Below are 18,465 nucleotides of genomic sequence, written 5' to 3'. Positions count from 1 at the left end.
GGCGAAAAGACTTTCTCGAAATTATAATACGCTTAGCCGCTTGTTGTACTTTCCTCCGTAAACCGCGATATGTATCAATTTCCGTGCGAGACCGTTTCGTATTGCGTTTGAGCAGTTTCTCCTCTTAATGCGAAAGTTGATACGCGAATATCTCCAGCTGCTACTTTGTTGCTAGCATTTTTTATATATGTACAATATGGGTATATCGCACTCTATCGGAAAGAAAAGTATCACTCATCCTCTGGCAGAAGAGACTTTCTCTTTGTTATTTGCAAAAAAGTTTTCAAAAATCTCGAAACATTGCACGTTACCTCTGCTATGTCTGCTTCGTGTCGACCGCGAAGTTAACTTGCTACTTTAAATGATTGGCACAATAAATTCGATCGAGTAAGGTGTATCGATTGTCTTTTTTATCACGATAAGCTTTCGGCACTAAGCTGCCAATTTATCTCCGCCGTAAATGTTAAGGCTCGATATGTCTGAATTGTTTTATCGGACAGATAGCGTTTAAACATTTGACACGTTTGAACGTTTAAACTGCGTTTGAAACAAGATTGGCATTCTGCGAATTCCTAAGCTATAAAATCTTGGAGTTTTTCCTTTTTTTTTCGCGTACGTTTTACATATCGCTGACGTAAATGTGGAACGCCCGGATTCGGAGCATAGGATTCGATGAAATGTAACACGGCCCAGGGGCAACGTCTTCCTGGAAATCGGAGAGATCATTGCTTGCGCCATGCTTGTGCCTGATTTTCACCTCTACATCCACGTATATGTAACTGTCGCTGCAGAATTCCCCGAGTTCATTTTATTACAACTGAATGTCTCTTTTACGTAACCGCTGATGTTACTACGGGGATATGATCGCGGAACGAATTGAATGAAGATTCATGGTGTGTTATATACGCGCTATCTTCTAGAATTCCCATCGTGCAAAATATAAATTGGGTTGTTATCTCAACCAGGGATAGAAACCACGTTACGTAATACGTTTAACGAGAGAAACATTCAATTACTTTCCCAATACATAAGACGAAATATTATATTTTCTATAATTCCTAATAAACATTTAATTTAATAAGAAGCTATGTCCTTCAGCAGTGGCTTCCGGACGGACGTCTTTACGGCAAAGGCATTGATTTAGTAGCCACTTTCCCTTAGTAAAGAAGAGAAACTTTTATGTAATAATCAATTTTTGATAAATGCATTTTGCACATTTTGATTATATGAATAAAATTACATAAATTTATATCTCTTTTAAATAAGTTTGTGTTCAGATTTATTTCATTCATTTTCGATCACGTTCGGCGACTTCGGTAGATCGAAGGAAGAAATAAATAATACGAGAGATTGTTGTTATAATTATTATTGGTACTGTTATTATCGGTATTATTGTGTTACTATTATTATTGTATTGTTAGTGTGGCATCTGACGCATAACAATATGGTACGTACACGGGATCGTGCTAGAATTCGTTCTCTCAATCAGAACCATCCTACCAACGAAATCCTGCGTTCGTACGCGATAACAACGATACGCAAAGTCAGCTGGATTCATCGAAAGTGAAATACATATACATACAAGCTTCTTTTACTCTCGTTACATACATATACAATCTCCAATCGGCATTGACTGTTCAGTGGCACGATACGTGAGCAAATCGTCAAAGTCACACATCTGCGGTTCTTTTAAAGCGCTATCAAAATTCTTTCACTTTTCACAGTGACTATTCAACTGGACAATTTGTATCTCCAGTTAAATTACGTTAAATGAGCCATTTTTGGGTGTATTATATAATTTAAGCGATTGATACATAGAATCGCTGACGTAAAGAATGATGTTGAATGATTAATGTTAATCGAAAACTGTTACCTGTTAGCCGTCCCAGAGTCGAAAAAATAAAAATATCCATATCGCAGTCCTCGAACGCCCTTCTCCTTCCTCATTTTATTGCAGAGGCGGGATAAAGGCCATTAGCCATGAACACACTGAACGGTCAAGGCATAGTGCATAGTGAATAATAACGATAGCGCGATATGTCGGTTAATTCATTAAATAATCCACCAATTAGAAACGGGCACATCAATAGGGATGAAGCGCAGCTAGGCCCAATCTCGGCGGCTCGGCGTAGCTATGACGGTATCTACCGGATGTCGGGATCATCTCCAACGGCGGTCTGGCACTTTCACGATCGAGTCCAGGATATCTCTCATGCTCTGACAGCTCCTGGTAGGTCGAGCTCCTCGCCCGCAACTTGTCGCGCAGCTCTCGCGAATGCTGCGTACGTTCTCGAAATTCTCGCATCTATTTAGCGATACAAACGTAGTTTTAGAACGTAATTTTAGAATTGTGTTTGGACCTAGCGCTAAACGCAATTTTATGTCGCGCAAACGATTCTTACGTCTCTCTGATCTACGAGATTCCTCTGGTCTCTGAAGTCTCTGCCGACCGACGGATTCTCGTAGAAGCTCCTTGGCCGCGGCCTCGAAGTTTCCGGCTCGGGTAAACGTTCAATCGCATAATGATGAGTCCTGGGCCGTGGTCTGCCTTTGTAAGACACGACGTTTTCACGATCAAGCACGTCCGGCTGACTTCGTCTGATTGCGTGCTCGTGCGATGACATGGAGTTCATGCTCGCCGGATATTGGCGGCCGGATCGGTCCTCGTGAACTTGTCTGGCCGATTGGACTCTGTTAAACAACCGATCCTTATAATTTGATCAATCAATAACAAATAACTATAATGTTATAATACAAAAGATCCAAACGTGAGATTCCACGTCGGGATACACTCATTTATAATAAAGTCGGCAATTACGTTTCGAAAGTTTTTATTTTTACAAAAAAAAAATTAAAAAGACGTTTGCTATGAAAAATTTAACAGTGGACATACAGGATACCGATACATTATCTACAATTTCTACAAACATTCCCGAGTCGTATCTGTATCTTCATAAATCTCTCTTGCGGGAACGCGTTTGATCGGTGAAAATGTTTGTTACTCGAAACCCGTTCGAGCGTGGAAAGCTGAACAGGACCGTATATGTGCAAAACGAAAAGCGCGACAGCGGTTGACGTCGCCGTACAGATCTCCGGACCGATACTCTCGACGACGCGCATTTGCATTCCGACTTTTACTCGCGATCGATTTGCGCGTATCGCAAGCTAGAATATTCATTCATATTAAATACCGATTATGCGAAATGAATTTCTCCTCTGGTAAAAGGTAGGCCGTCCCCCGATACTTTTTATCAATTTATATGAATTTTATTGTCCGCTTCATTCGTACACTGAAAAAAATTTCTGGTTGAATATGGACGAATCAGATAATTCCTTTAGGATTTACCAGAATTCCTTTAGGATTTACCAGAATTTCTGTAGGATTACAGGAATTCTGGTAAATCCTAAAGGAATTCTGGTAAATCCTAAAGGAATTCTGGTAAATCCTAAAGGAATTATCTGATTCGTCCATATTCAACCAGAAATTTTTTTCAGTGTAGGAACGTCATGTCGTTTAGAAGCACACCTGTGTACAGGATGATGCTCGACGTCTCTCTGCCTGGCGACGGCCTCCCTCTCCATCGCCCTGAACATTTTCTTGGCATCTTGGAACCTCTCTCTGGGACTGGTCACCTCACCGGGATTGACCCTGGGCTGATATTGAGGACTCGGCGATCGCTGTCTAAATTCCGCCGCTCGCCGATTCCTGTTACAGCTCGGCGAGACTCCCCTGTTCGCTTGATTGGGTAGCCTCTCGGGGCTTCGCGGCAGTCGCGGCAATGTCAGACTCGCAGCTGTCTCCACTTCTGGCAGATAGTCATTATCCTCGTTTGATACACCCCAGTCGTCGTCTACAAACGATTAACATATAAATTATAATTGCCGCTTACAATTTCGCTCCATTTACATTGAACATTTCTTTTTTTTTTTCACATTCTTGCTAATTACAAGAAGCTTAATTATAAAAATGGATCACTTCGTCTAATATCTGTACAGTCTTCCGTTTCTTCTCCTTCTTTTCTATAGGACAACAAACGGCGATGTAAAATCTGAAATGGTAGCGTCCACCGACTCGTCCTTCCAATTTCGGCCCGTGAAAAATCGGCCGGCGGAGTCTGGCATCTTACGGCGAGGTCAAGGAAGATTTAAAGAGTGGTAGCGGGCTAAGGAGACGCAAAGGGGAAGGAGGCAACACTGATGAGGCTCAAAGAGACACGAAGAGGCTGAGAGGTGCCTCGGGCTGTGGGCCGAGAATGCGGAACTTTATTCCGTACGTACAACGGCCTCCCACGAGGTCGACTCACGCACGAATTTATGCGCTGTTGGTCTTGGTCGTCGTCGTCCTCGTCGTCGTCGTCGAGACAACGTCTCTCATCATCATCATCATCAGCATAACTGTCATTACCCGTTGCCGTAAACAACGGCGACACGGAGCGGCGCTCTCGACCCCCGCCTTCTCTCGGCCGCGCGTGGAAACGCGCCTCTTCGGAGAAGGACTCCTTTGCGCAACGATACGCAGTAAAAGACAGAGGCGGAATGCCGTTATTGTATTAGGTAAGAGAATCAGAGGGTGAAATCCATTGCGAGTGGCCCCTCTGTGAATTTTACAAACGCGCGCTCTCGGTCCCAGGCAGCAAGTTGATGTTACTCGTTTCATTTCTTTTTACGTTAAAATGACTCCTTTGACGACACCGTCGAAATGATGAGAAGCGTCAGCTTGCTACCTGGGCCTTCCACGATAATGCGCAGTTAGAGACTACGGTTTATAGTCACGTGTATTATTTATCATCGCGCGAACGAATTAGTGTGCGAAGCGCTTGATCAGCGGTGGAATTTTTTACTTATCGCGATATCGGCGACTTTCGAAACGGTATGCATACGTAACGGTATGTAACGAGATACTAAAAATTCGTGCACAATAAGACGTCGACGAGAGCGTAATTGATTAGCATCGCCGCGAAGCGATAAAGCTGACGTCCAATCTCCGGCTGGGATCTAAGCAGCGTTAGAATAGTTTCGCGCGAAATGCAGCTACGTCACGTAAGGCGATGCAGAGGCGAATCGTGACTATAAGACATGCGAAGGCAGTTAAGTATGTCATGTCGCTTTAAACCGCAAGGATTTCTGGTAGGAGCGAACGAGGCGCCGTTCACACGACAGCGGAAAAAAATCGCGATCAGGTGTTGATCATCGCGGTCCAGCATCTGTCGCGTCCTCTCTAATCATGCGAAACGTAAACGTGACGGAACGAGGGGTCCGTCCGCGTGTCGCGTCTCTCGATTGTCCCATCTCGGAATTACGTACATATATTCTGGAATTAATTTATTCAGCATTAAATAAACAAACCGTTAATTTGCGAAAATCGCGCAGACTCACATTGCTTCTGCGACAGTCGAATATTAGCGTCGCGAGATAAACTCGTGAGATGTAAAATTCGCAAAGTTCCTGAAATTTGGGCACGTCTATTCTTTTGATGGCGCGGTAGCGAATTCATTCTTTCCGATTAAGTCTTTCATTCCACTGAGAGATATACCTCTCGTTCGTGCATTGTAATCATTGTATCATGTATCACAATTGTGTATAACTAAATTTTAAATTTGTTAAAACGTTATGTGAAATGAGAAAATAGGGTTTGAAGATTTAAATAGTTTAAAATTCGTATGACACAAATTTAAAGAAATAAAGGACTAAGAGCCGTGACAGGGTGTTGGTGTCTAAATATTTCATATTTTTAAATTTATTGCGAAAAATATTATATTACCTCAGCCAGGGTTTGAACCTGGACTTCTCTCTTACTAGACGAGCGTCTCAACCAATTCGACCACCGCGGCATTAAATAGTTCATTTTCATAATCACGTTCTAAATCTTCTTATTATCTCTTCAACTGCGTTCAAATATCTTCCGTGACTTTTGTAGGCTTGAAAATATTTAATTTAAAAACGTTTATATTTCCTTGTTTTATTTGGTGTAATTTTCTTCACTTTTAACATTTTTTTAAAACACTAAATTATAAAATGTTAAACGATACTTGATATTCACCTAAACGTTCTTTTTGCGGAAATCAATGTCATTTACGTTGCACAATTATTTTTTTTGATTGGGTGTGTTAAAATTTGTACAGCAGATTTCTTTTCAATGCGTACAGTATTTTTTTTCATACTGGCGTCGCCGTGACGGCGCGGAGAACGGATTAAGGAGCACAGGGAGATCTTATTTATTAAATGACGGATGAATCTTCGCAAGCGGGCGGTCGGTATATATTCTTTGGCGCGCACGTGCGATAGCTTTGAAATTGGACGCTCGACTCGGACGTGCTCGGCGTTGCCCCCCATGGGGAGGCTCACCACTACTCACCGGCGCGTCTCGTTGAATAACGCAAACAAAATCTCCCTTCCACTTTGCACTTCGTGCTATCACGGCGACTGACCCGCCCTAGTGCATGCCAGACCGCTCTGAAAGGGACACTTGCCGCGAGACCTTGCCGGAATTCGCGCGGCAATTTCTAATTGAATTGAATTTTCACTTAATGCGATTCAACGGAGATCGAAAACTCAACGAGAGAAACACAAAACTCACACGGCATTTAATAATCCGAGCCATCATCGCGCGCCTGCGGCGCGCGCGATTTCAAGCCGTTGTTCTGGCGCCGCTCGCTAATTACTTCTCATAACGCGGGGAATCAACGTCGCTAACGGCACATAATTGCGTGGGACAATTGGACTCTTCTATTTGCGCGTCCATTGAAGACGCCGCGGACTCGCCCGGCATCCGCGCAAAGTCTGGGCATCCGCCAATATCGCCGATCGGCTTGGTTTTTGCGGCCGTACATCAGCCCCGGAGCCAGCCGAGATACGTACGCCCGTCGTGCCGCCGCGGTACCTGCCGCTGACACGACGACGTCCTAACGGTAATTCCTTCCACTGTAACAGGTGCTCAATACAATCTCTCTCTTTCTCTCTCGCGTACGAGCTTGACGCCGCGCCGGAGCCGAGCGTGTCTACCGGTACACGGTGCGGCACGGGGGGGAATCGGATTCGTCTCTTTTTTTTCTCTCTTCCCCTCCGTCCTCCTCATCACGAAATTTATTCATCGACGCTGAATATGGGTCAGTCGTCCGTTAAAAACACGTTTCTCGCGAGATATAGGCACGCCCCGTGAGGACCGAGCGCGGCGATGCTTTGATACATTCGCGCATCGCGTGCATTTCAATGCGCACCGCTGCGATACCGGACCACGCGCTGCTTTGTGCAAAAAGATAAGGCCAGTAGAATGGACCCTCGCGTACACGCGGATCTCTGGCCCGCGAGAGCGCCGATAACGAGGAATTTGTACGCTAAGCGCCCAGCGTACACTCTTTCCTCTATCGCCACGCGTCCCCATTCTCAAGATGCTCTTCCCCCCGTCCCTCCGTGCCGAAGGGTATATTGCAAATGTAATAAATTTCTCTTAATCGGATCGTGAGGTCTTCGAACGCCTCTTTCCTCATTGGACGTCGGTAGTCACGGTCTGCTGTCTGCGGTGCGCCGCCGTCCACTTTGACGGACTCGACCGCAGGAAATTTCGGTCGCGCGCAGAAAAGCTTTAAACGACCAGTTTGCGAAACGTGACTCTTTCGCGTTACGGTCGGCTCGCCCGAACTCGACGAATTAATTGCCGTCGTACCCACATCGACCCGTTTTACAACGAGGGTGCGATCTCGCGCGTTTTCGTAGAAGTGTCCCGCGAGCGTGAGGTTTTCGGATTGGGCCGCGGCGAAAGTTGACGATCTTGTCGTTAAAGAAGACCGCGTGCACTACGGCGAACCAGGCCGAGCTCAATTACGCATTCAATACGAATGTCTCGATGGCGGAACAGGAAGGAAGGAGAGGAAAAAGCACGGACGTGCTCGAGGACGACAACGATTTTTCGTAGCTACCGGCAAACTGGGTTAGGAGGCCGCACGGTTCGCCACTGCCCAGTTTTCTACGAGAGCCGATAAGATTCGAGCCGGCGCACGCATGGGCATCGAATCTGTCCCGCGAGTAGAAAGCGCCCAAATTTTTGTCGTCGCCGGCCGGGTCGGTTATGGAATCTTTGGCCGCGTGGAATTATTTCCGCTTTCATGCGCAGGAACACGTAGATTGCGCGCGCGCGCGCGAAAGAGAGAGAGAGAGATGCTCGATATTTTTATTTCTCCGAGAGACTGTGGCAAGAAAGATACTTAAAAGACGGTGGCAAACATCGCCGTTATTTTATCAATTTTCGACAGTAAGTTTTTCAAGAGCGATCATTTCGTTCGCCACGTTTATTGCCGCGCATAAAGACGATTTCGCCGATTCTCCTCGCTGCGAGAGGAATGATTATTGGGTGCGCGCGATCATTTCCTGAGACGGATCTCGCGAAAAGAAGAAGCGAGGACTTTCACTTTCGTACCGGCGTCCAGCATCGGCTTGCGTTATCGTTTAACCGGCGTAATGATGCGTCCAGCCGACAGCACCGCGAGATTATATTCTAAAAACTTTCCATTTTGCAATTAGCCGCAAATTACGTAACGACGCAGCTCTTTTTATCTGCCCGCCGTTCCGTCCGACGTTGCGGCGTTTATATAACTCCAGTCTTCTTCTCCCGCGTTTCGATCTCTCTGTGTCCGTCGGCTTTCGACGGTTTTACGACGCGACTCGCAGATCGGTCTTAGGGTAAGTCGAACGAGTTCGAACAACTTTCGAGATATTATTCGAGCTATCGCGCGTGTACAAGCCTGCAATAAATTTAATTGCCGCGGACGACATGGTATAAATTTCCCATTAAGTATGCCAAATAAGAAGGTAATTGCGTCGAAATAGCAGCTCCGAGGTAAACCCGTGGCGTTTACGTCCTGAAAACCTATTTTCGCGGCCGTACCCACGCAACACGATACTCTCAGAGGTATTGGCCAATGACGCGGAATTTCTATGAGCCGCCGAGCGTAATATTCACGGCAGGTTTCACACTCGCTAGACGCAATTGTCACGCTCGCAGCCAATTTTACGCACGCTCCTCGGGCGCAGGCTTTCTTGCCTGAAATGGGATGTTGCATCGTAACTTGACGCAACGGCCGAGCCGCGAAAATGCCTCTCAGGCTCGTCGCGTTGCGCCGACCTACTTGCTAACGCCTAATTTCATATACGTGTGCTTCTTAATAGCGGTACAAGCTCCAATTTGTCGGACAGTTCTGGCAGGTTGCGCTAATCGACGCCTGTAATTGCCGGGCAATCTTGGAATGTGTAAAATTTAAGGCCTTCGGAATTTTAAATTCACGACATCGAGATTCTACGGGAATTATTTATTCGTCATGAAAAACTTGAAGAGAATACTGAACAATCGGGAAGAGGAATATGTCATTTGAAACGTATTTTCCCGAGTCGAAATGTTGGCCCTATGCTAAACCTTTAATTTTAAGAGATCCCCTCTTCAGGGCAAAGTAGCTTTATGCTACTAAAGCCTACCTGAAAAATTCATATTACGCTTACAAAACAGTTTTTCTCAAATACACGATTTTGTCACATGCCTCCTTCTGTTCCAGCCGATTTAATTATTTAAGGATTCTGAAATTGAAAGTATTCCCGGCAAGGGGATTTCGAAAACAATATTTCAAGAGTCCGAGAGAGAACGCTCGTCTAGCTTATCCCCCACCCGATCTTCATTACGACGAAAGTCACTCACCGGAGGAGGAATCCCGGGACGGCCGGGACGGCCTCTGGCCGAGGGGATGGTGCGTCTGATAAGGCGGTGGCGTCGCCGCGCTGTCGGATCCTATGCCGCTGCTGGCCGCGCTTCTCGTGCCACCCCTGTCGATGGCCGTGCTACCACCCACGATGGACTGGTTCAGGCAACGCCTGAACTCGATGCCGGCCAAGTTGCCGCGGTGCCTGTGCACGGTGTCGTAGTCGCGCGGCGGCAGTAATATCGGACCGACGTCATTGTCACCGGAATTGCCTCTGCCTGAAACACGATTGTCAGTCTCGCACCCACGTTACCTTGACACGTATGACGCGCGCGCGTGGACGTTCATCGCTCGTCCTCTCGCCAACATTACTGATTGCGAGAGAGCAGCGTTTCAGATGAATGGTAATGGGTGAAGCGAAAGAAATCCTCTCGGGTAAAAAATTCCAGAAAAAGCTAGTGTAATTTATATTGGTATCTTACGGCGAACTCGATTCTTGCACTAGTGCGCACTGAGTGTGCACTGAGGTCCGTTTACATTCAATTTTTATATTTAAAAACTTGTCTTAAATACATGTTCCAAGAGTTTTTAGCCAAGAAATAATCCGTATGGATTCTGTGCAGATCATTTTACTGGCCAAGAAATATTTCAAGAGATATTTAAGACGATCCTTCAATATGAGAATTGACCGTAAACAAGCCTTAGTGTGCACTCAGTGCACACTAGTGCAAGCAACCGAATTCGCTATTACATTTCTACTTCTCTCCTATTCCTGTTTTATTTATTTATAAAATATGGCTGTCTACGCTGGAGACCCATTAGTATTCTTGGAGAAAACGTATTTCGAAGATGTATATAAGCGAACAAGAGTCAAGCAACGTTCAGAAAAGATATTTACCTAATTTTGCCCGCAACTCGGCGGCCAAAGATTCGTAAATGGTCGTGGCTTGGACCGGATCGTGTCTGAGCTCACCGCTACCTTCGGAAGACTCGGACTCCCTGGTACTTCGGCCATCGCTGCCTAGATTGCTGCGGATTCTGCCCTCGCTCGCCGTGACCCTGGCCAAATTGTCGGTGTGTGACGCCAGCGCTTTCAGCTGGCCACCTAACAATTCGGCGGTCTCGACCGAGTCGCATCTAGAATGGCGGAAAGCGAGGCGAGAGATAAGACCAGGTTCTACCTTCATCAAAACGACAAAGGAGTAAAACGGAGAGACAGATGTAATCTCATCCCGTTGGCTCTATAGCGATACTCCAGAGTTATAATTTGCCCGTCTTCCCGCATATGACGTCAATGCACGCAAATATACCGAGTGTCTCAAAGCGATCGGGTAGAGCAAGGCAAGGTAAAAAGTACCCGGGTTCACAAGTCGATGAAGGCTCTGGTGAATATCGTATTGAAATCAGTTAAATTAGAAACAAGTTAAGATCGTGTGCAAGTCAATAATCAAGTTGATATTTAGAAGATGTCATTACGATATCTGGACAATATTCTGTGGATATCCACGATCTAGTCATATTTCAACTGACATCCTATTCAAGTCGAATCAACATCTCCGTTTATCGACTCGACTTGAATATGGTATCTACTATAAATCAACTAAATCATCAATAATTGCTCGACACTGATACGATGTCTTCTATACATCAAATTGATATGTATACGTCTGTAGATGTTAAATATACGTCGACAAGATGTCGACGATTATGGAGATCTCTATCGATCTTCTTGCAAAGATCAATGAAGATCTAGTCGTCGTCAAATCAAACGGCCCCGAAAAATCACGACCGCTATCGATTGCATCATCGACTCGTGAACCTGGGTAGATAAGGATACGGTTACAAGACTTACATGTACGACAAGTGTGAGATTAAGTCGCTCGCTGTTTATGTAAAATACGTGAAAAATGCGTATTTTATTACACGTAGATGTAAGCTCGCGATAAGTACAATCGCCGTTCCCAGCGAGAAAAGGATCGGCCACTTCTTCCCATTTAGGTCGTCGGTGTATGAGGTATACAATGGGTACATCGCGGGATATGTATAGTCGTAATATCTCTTGTCCGAGCTTCTCTATACAGCAAAATGTTCTTTAACGGGACTTTCATTGAGCATACCAAAGAGATCGCGCGCCTTCGCGGTTAACTTGGATCGAACAATCGCCGTCGGTGTCGATTCTCATGGAGCGACATTTATAACACCGTTCCTGTCCCCGTAGCCTCGCGCGTAAGGCAAAATTCGGCCGGCACCACCGAGCCTCCGAATAATTACTTGGAACGCGCGCTAATTATCGCCCGCCGCTGTGAAGCAGATCGTTGAACTAATAGCCCTGATAATTTGCAATTTAATGACAAGGTTGCTCCGAATACTCCTATCCGTTCGCGGCTTCGCTGCGACGGTATAACGCGGCTGAGCTACGTGCGAACGCCACGCGGGATTATGAAAATCATTAGCGATCCGTTAGAATTACGAGAGTCGTTAATTAAGGAACGAAACGTGGCTCGTAATGAGGTGAGATCGAGGCGATGAACCGAATGGCCTCTGTTTAACCGCGAATTCCTGACACGGACTTGATGGATAAACAGTGCGGCTGCATCTTAGGTTCCCATATTGCGCGCCTGCATTCTTAATAAAGGTCTGTACACTCTTACAAAGGTCTGCGTTATCTCGTCCGCGTAATAAATGAGCAATTCGAATGTCTTCTTCTTCCTCGTGTATTAGGTTTAAAGCCTGTTTTATCCAGCTCGTTCTGTACCAGAACGAACTGGTACTTTGAGCATTTGGTTTTACTTCATCTTCGGTAGGCTGCTAACCTTGTCGTAGAAAACCTCCAACCTGGAGGGCTATACACCTAAAGGGGTATGTGTGGCAGGATACTCTCGGTGGTTGCCACTTCCCTCCGAGAGGTGGCGTTCGAAAAAACCAGCGGTGTCCGTGGTTCGATTTGAACTCTGATCTCTTCGTTCATTCATTTACTAAGCAGCGCACATTTCTCTGCGCCACGATCGCCCACAATTCGAATGTGTTTGATCGAAGAGTACGAAGCTAATTAGCATGAGAATTGTCCTATTTTCAGTTTTGATATTCAATGTCAGCATTGAAAATTAGTCTCTCATTGTCACTCTAACTTATATACATTTAATTGTCGCCATTGCGTTTATAAAATTTGGTTAATTCGCACAATAAATTGGCATGGTATTTACCTATATGCGTGCACGTGCACGGGATTGTTCGTCGCTGGATTTGGTAGGAGCAGAGTCGCGGCCACGATGTCCTCCCGCTGCACGGCTGCCAGCACCGCGTGACCTGGTACCAAGTGCTTCACCGCCGACCTCGTCGAGCCGCCAGGGTGAACAGTTTGTATAATCTTCAGACCTTTGTTGCTCACCTATCAAATATAAATCCACGCCGTTCACGTCGCTGGTTGCGAAGTTCGTTCGCGCGCGAGTCCCTTGCGCAAACCGTGACTTTCTTTGTACCTCGCGAGGATACTCCTCGTTCCACACGGCGGTCGCGGCGTTTAAATGCACAATTAATGAAATAGATACGGACTAGTAATAAAAAAGCATACATTTCTCTCCGAATGAAACTTGGTTTCCTTTTAACGCGACGACAGCACGTTGTCCGCCACAAGTCGGTAATTAATAATAATAATCGAGGTTTCTCGCACTGTACAATTTTAACTCTTTCTCCTTCTCTCGCGATTGCCTTGTTCTTCATCTCGCGTCCCGCGCAAACGTCCTTGTACTTAAACTGAGTCACGTGAGAGTAGATATGCGCGAAGGCGTGTGCCGCGTAATTCTCTCCCCGTACAATGTGTTCCACTTGGCGAAAACACTTAATTACCGCGCTGTCGATCATCGCGACGATTCGGATTGCTGAAACGCTCGCGCCAGACCGGTTATGGATATCCACCACCCACGGGCAGACTTTCCCCGCGCATCGTCGCTACGATGACAATTAAATACTTACACAACGATTAGATGGGTCTCGTTTCGTAATGCGTCTTTAGTCTCGCGCACGGTGCTTTGCCGTGAATTCGACCGAACGACAGGTGCGTCGGGCAAATTGGAGAAACCAGTAGAGGAAAACGAAGATCGCCAGAATATACAATACAAATACGTATATCACTCTGGGAAAAAAGGACAGCAACCCATGTTGGGGCCCACAATTAGTAATCGAATTATTTGGAATTATTTGGATTGTTCGTAACTCTACTCTGGGAAAAATTTTGACCTTTTTCTGTAGTTAAGGGGGTGCTGGAATGATTCTGCACTTTTTGCACTTTTTGCTGCTAGAACTGTCAATTCATGAAAACATTTGTGTAATATACAAATTATGTGGCTTTTGTGTACGAACCGACAGTGTCCCACCATTCAGATTAAGTGAAAGAACAGCATGGTATCATTGAAATTAAGTTTAGGAGCCTAACAAGAAGTCTATTCACTCGAATAAGTTATAGGTTACCTAACCTATAACTTATTCGAGTGAATGATTTTTAATTTCGACGGTACCATTCTCTTAAGCAACTTAACATTTCGGTTATTGCCTCTTAAATGAAAATTATCTTTGCGTTACTGAATATCGACAGAACTAATAAACTTGCTAACTGTCTTTTTCCCCCAGAGTTCAGATCATCTTTAGATACTTCGTAGCCAACGAAATGTTCCATACATCTTTAGATAAATGCAAGACGGTCTAGAATATAAGGTCTGACTATGAATACCAGCCTTATCTACTGATAAGTTTCTATTTGCTGATAAGCATTTATTTACCGACAAGTTTCAAAACAACAGTATTGATGGCGTCTTGCCATTTGCGCGTGTCTCTTTTGCTACTTATTTATGTTGGTTCGCTTGTAACTTGCTCATTATACAAGTACGATACAATAAATTTATTATTATATTTATTTATACTAGACTTGATTTACTTCCTAGTTACGTGCAGGGCAAACAATAATTTGCAATGAAACTCGCGCGATAACGCGCGAACCGCAGTTAGAGATAAGACCTAATCGGTTACTCAACTGCTCAAGGTTTCCGTGGCGAGCCGTTCGCGCGCAGTAATCTCCTTTTAACAGCACGTACTGGCGCATCTGGCGATCCCTAATGCGACGTAGGGTAAAAATTCATTACAAAGAACCCGTTTGCTTCATTTGGCACCGTTAATACGGGCGCTAAATCATGTGTCTCGCGCTGTCCAGATTCGAAAACCGCGGCTCTCGAAGCGAGATTTATTGCACCACGGTACACCGGCGGCGCGCGGTACGAACGCGATTTCTAAACGAGCGAGCGTATCCTTTTTCAGACGCCACTTGATATGCGCCGGGAAGCGCATGCCACGTGTCCACGTTTAACGGTCGCGAGAACAGTTTTGGCGTCGTGCGTTTAATTTCTCTTTTCTCCATCAAAGTGGCGTATTAGCACTGCACTCGTTTCCCGCGTAAGATTCGGGTCAGTGAATTTATTATTACATTTACTCGAGCGGCGAATGCGTAACGTTACAAATACATAATCAGAGTTGCCTTCGGAAACGACTTCGTTGTATGTGCGTCGCACAGGGGATACGTTGGATGAAAAAAAAAACCGCGCACTTCACCGATACTTCACCGGCGACTAGATCTTTTAACGGGAACTCTATTAAACCGTGCCATACGGATTGACTTCTTCCTCCTCCGCAGCATGTATCGCGGACGCGCGTTCCATCGGGGTTAATGCATCTCGTGCCCGAGCTGCACGTTTACCGAAATTCCCACGTTCCTAAAATGCGCCTGGGCGCCGTCAAACCGCGTCGGAACCCGTTCGTTCCGCCGGCGATCGGCCGGGCAAACCCGTCGAGCGCACCCGCGGCCGCGGGATAAGTTCGTGATTTCGTTTATTTTTGCGCGCGCGCCGGCAAAACTGCTTTCGCTGTCACGCGTTTCCCGACATGCACGCGGAAAAAAATGAAAAAGAAGAAGAGGTGGAAAAGGAAACGACGGAGTGTCGACGCGGAGTTCCGCTCGGTCGATCGCACGGATCGTCGGGCGGCCGATTCGCTTCCGCGATATTTTCGGCCGGTGCGCCGCGCCGTGCCGCACCGCCCCGCCGAAAACCGGATTTCAGGATGGTACCGCTCACCTGCAGCGTGACCTTGAAAGGCTCTTGAAGTCGTTCCCGCTCCAGCAGGTAAGCTATGGCACCGGGCATCGCGTCCACCCCCTTGGCCTCCCTCGCGCCAAGGTACCAGACGTAGTAGAAGCTCTTCTTGACATCCTTGCTACCCCTCAGGCGCAGGGCCATCACTCGCTGCTCGCGGAAATAAACGGACTTGATCACTTTGTCCTCTACGGATAGCTCGTGGGACTCGTTATCCGGGAAACGGATTGATACGGTGGATGCGCCGGATAGTGGACGGCCCGTTATTATGGGCGTATTCGACGTTTAATCGACCCGTCGGATGAGTACCGTCGATTTATTCGATTTGAGGGGGAAAAAATTCAAAGCTATAAACGAGAATCCTCCTTGCGCGCGCGCGATACTTCTATTTTCGTTCGTAAAACTTTAGCTCGCGTCGATTTCAAGGTAAATAAATTACAGCGTGGCGCTGATTTAACGTAGAAAACGCACGTGATTAATCGACTCTTTGAGCGGCAGGTACAGTTCGTCGCCCTCGACGAGGTCTTTTAATTATCACTGAGAAAAATGTCCGATTAAATATAATCGGATAATCCATTTACATAATAACAAACGGATATATCCGACTAAATTGTACGTCCGATGAAAAGTATGATCGGTTTTTCAATCAAATTTCATTTCGGTAACTGCATTTTATCGGACATAGCCATAATTTGCTCGGAAAACGTAATCGGAAAGATTAATCGGAAACACTATTTAATTGAGTAAAATAAAAATTTAAAATTCAGTTTTTAAAGGAGTTGAAGCCGCTTATGTTACAATGTTTAGCATTATACAATTTTTCAGTTACTTCACTTATGACAATGACATGAATGATAACGCATTTCTTATATCTATGATTAGCTAATTATCTACGAACGTTTCGACCGTACTTAGTCATCCTCAGCGTGTTTTTGTCCCTACAACGATATGTCACTAGCGTTAATTTTATAAAGTGATTTTTTAAGACCGCAGATGTATGTTAACGCACGCGAAGAGTGAAATATTATTATAATGTTGCTTGTAATATGTGAGCGAAGCTCCTTGTCCAAGTATAATCCAATAATCATTAGAGATATTCGTATTATGTTACAAGATATTTCACATTAGTAAGTGTGAATAGTTATGCACCTTTTTTCCGAACGGTTTTCCTCTATCAGAATATAAGTAATTATTGGAGTTGATACGATAACTATTTAATTGGCTTATCCGACGGAACTTTTTCTCAGCGTACAATTCGAGGAGTCTCGATAATAAAATTAAGAATCGCGACAGAAATGCCGTAACATCACGCGACCGAGACGAAGTCTCTCGTATGGTGGATAACGAGGATGCAGCCTTCCGATGATGCGAACATTAGCGCGGAAGTGTTTGTCAGAGTCGCGGAAATTGCGGATAATCTTACGATCGCGTGAAGAGCGCAAACGGACACTATTTCCCGCGTATTTTTCCCTTAATTGCACACTGCGCCTCGCGATCGAGGAAAAACGTCGATTTTCCACCGAGTCGGGCTTTTACCTGCCCGCCAGCGCGAGGGGCATGAGCGAGCCTGTCGGTTCATCCACTTCCTCAATTACTTTCACGCTTAAACCCGTTTCCACGTTATCCATCTCGCGGCGGATCATTTCCTTCTGATCCTCAACGACGACGCGGTGCCTCGTAACGAAAATATTTTCCGAGATGAAAGTGTGCCGATCGTATAATACGTCGCATTAGCCGCGATCGATGAGATAAGATCGTCGAGGGAAATCTATGCGTTTCTCTAACGTGGTCGATCTCGTGTGTCAGCTTTAGATGTTCCACGACTCATTCGTTATTTCGATCGTTGTCGTCGTTGCCGCGATTTTACGGGAAGTATTTTAACGAGAGGACGCGCGCGAGATTTCTTCTCGCCGAGATTCGCCGCGTTTCAAACAGCCTCAGATCGTATTCGCGCGAATGCGTTTCTCCGCCGCTTTTGATCCTTCAAACATTCGTCCGTAACTACTTGAGCGTGCTCCGCACGTCTCCTTTCCGCTCGATGCCGTACGCGTGCATCAAATTTCAAATATTTCGATTGTATCGCCGCACGCACGGCTGAATCTCAGGAAATGCTCTCGAAAGAGTAACAATTTTGCAAACTTTCCTCTTTCTCTTCTTAAATACAGCGGTCAGTTTTCACACTCACGAGGTTTGAAAATTCGTTATTTCAGTTTTAAAAGAATCTGGATTGCAATTAGAAAGATAGAAACAAAGGCGAACGATCGAAGCACAATGTCGGGTCGATTTGTCGAGGAGCATTTAAAGGCATCGCATCCGAATCGACCGAGAAACTTGGTAGCTCTACCGAGGAATCCTAGGCCCCCGCGCGCACCCAGCGGGCAAGTGTATATACTGGGTCCCCGTGTGCTAACACACTACCGTATAGGTCGCCACTTGCCTTGTATATATGTCGGAGGTCCTCGCCTCGCGTTTCGCCCAGCTATCCCGACGGGAAAAGCCACGAAATCCGGCCAGATCCGCGATCTATCGGTCCTGCGCAATCGATGCGGGCACGAAACACCGCGCGTCCCGCCACTATCGTCAACACGCACACGTTCCGTGGGGCGCGCGAACGCGATATGCACACCTGTGACTCGCGGCCTCGT

General features: G+C 45.9%; 1 protein-coding gene across 2 annotated transcripts; it reads right to left on the bottom strand.

Moving 5' to 3' along the window:
• Positions 1–691: 691 nt before the first annotated feature.
• Positions 692–18,465, bottom strand: LOC105559771. Of its 2 annotated transcripts, XM_012008337.1 has the most exons (8): positions 18,258–18,465; positions 15,803–15,970; positions 12,887–13,071; positions 10,582–10,820; positions 9,683–9,961; positions 3,527–3,851; positions 2,403–2,691; positions 692–2,305 (listed from the first exon to the last, which is right to left on the bottom strand). In XM_012008337.1, exons 2-8 carry the CDS (start codon positions 15,962–15,964, stop codon positions 2,084–2,086), a joined length of 1,701 nt encoding a protein of 566 aa, XP_011863727.1. In that variant the 5' UTR covers positions 15,965–15,970; positions 18,258–18,465; the 3' UTR covers positions 692–2,083. The 2 variants fall into 2 exon arrangements, with proteins under 2 accessions (XP_011863727.1, XP_011863728.1); XM_012008338.1 differs by lacking the exon at positions 18,258–18,465 and having other exon boundaries at positions 15,803–16,089.

Source organism: Vollenhovia emeryi, unplaced genomic scaffold, assembly GCF_000949405.1.
Source record: "Vollenhovia emeryi isolate VEMERY1.0 unplaced genomic scaffold, V.emery_V1.0 DF939255.1, whole genome shotgun sequence".
Classification (NCBI taxonomy): Eukaryota; Metazoa; Arthropoda; class Insecta; order Hymenoptera; family Formicidae; genus Vollenhovia; species Vollenhovia emeryi.
The sequence above is the reverse complement of the archived record's forward strand: the minus strand, read 5'-3'. Positions and strand labels throughout refer to the sequence as shown.

Coding starts and splice junctions, on each gene's coding strand:
- LOC105559771 (XM_012008337.1), bottom strand. CDS start 15,964: ATGGCCCTGCGCCTGAGGGGTAGCAAGGATGTCAAGAAGAGCTTCTAC. Junction 3,852..9,682: donor GTCCCGGGATTCCTCCTCCG/GTGAGTGACTTT, acceptor AATCGTTTGTAG/ACGACGACTGGGGTGTATCA. Junction 2,692..3,526: donor GAGCATCATCCTGTACACAG/GTGTGCTTCTAA, acceptor GTTGTTTAACAG/AGTCCAATCGGCCAGACAAG.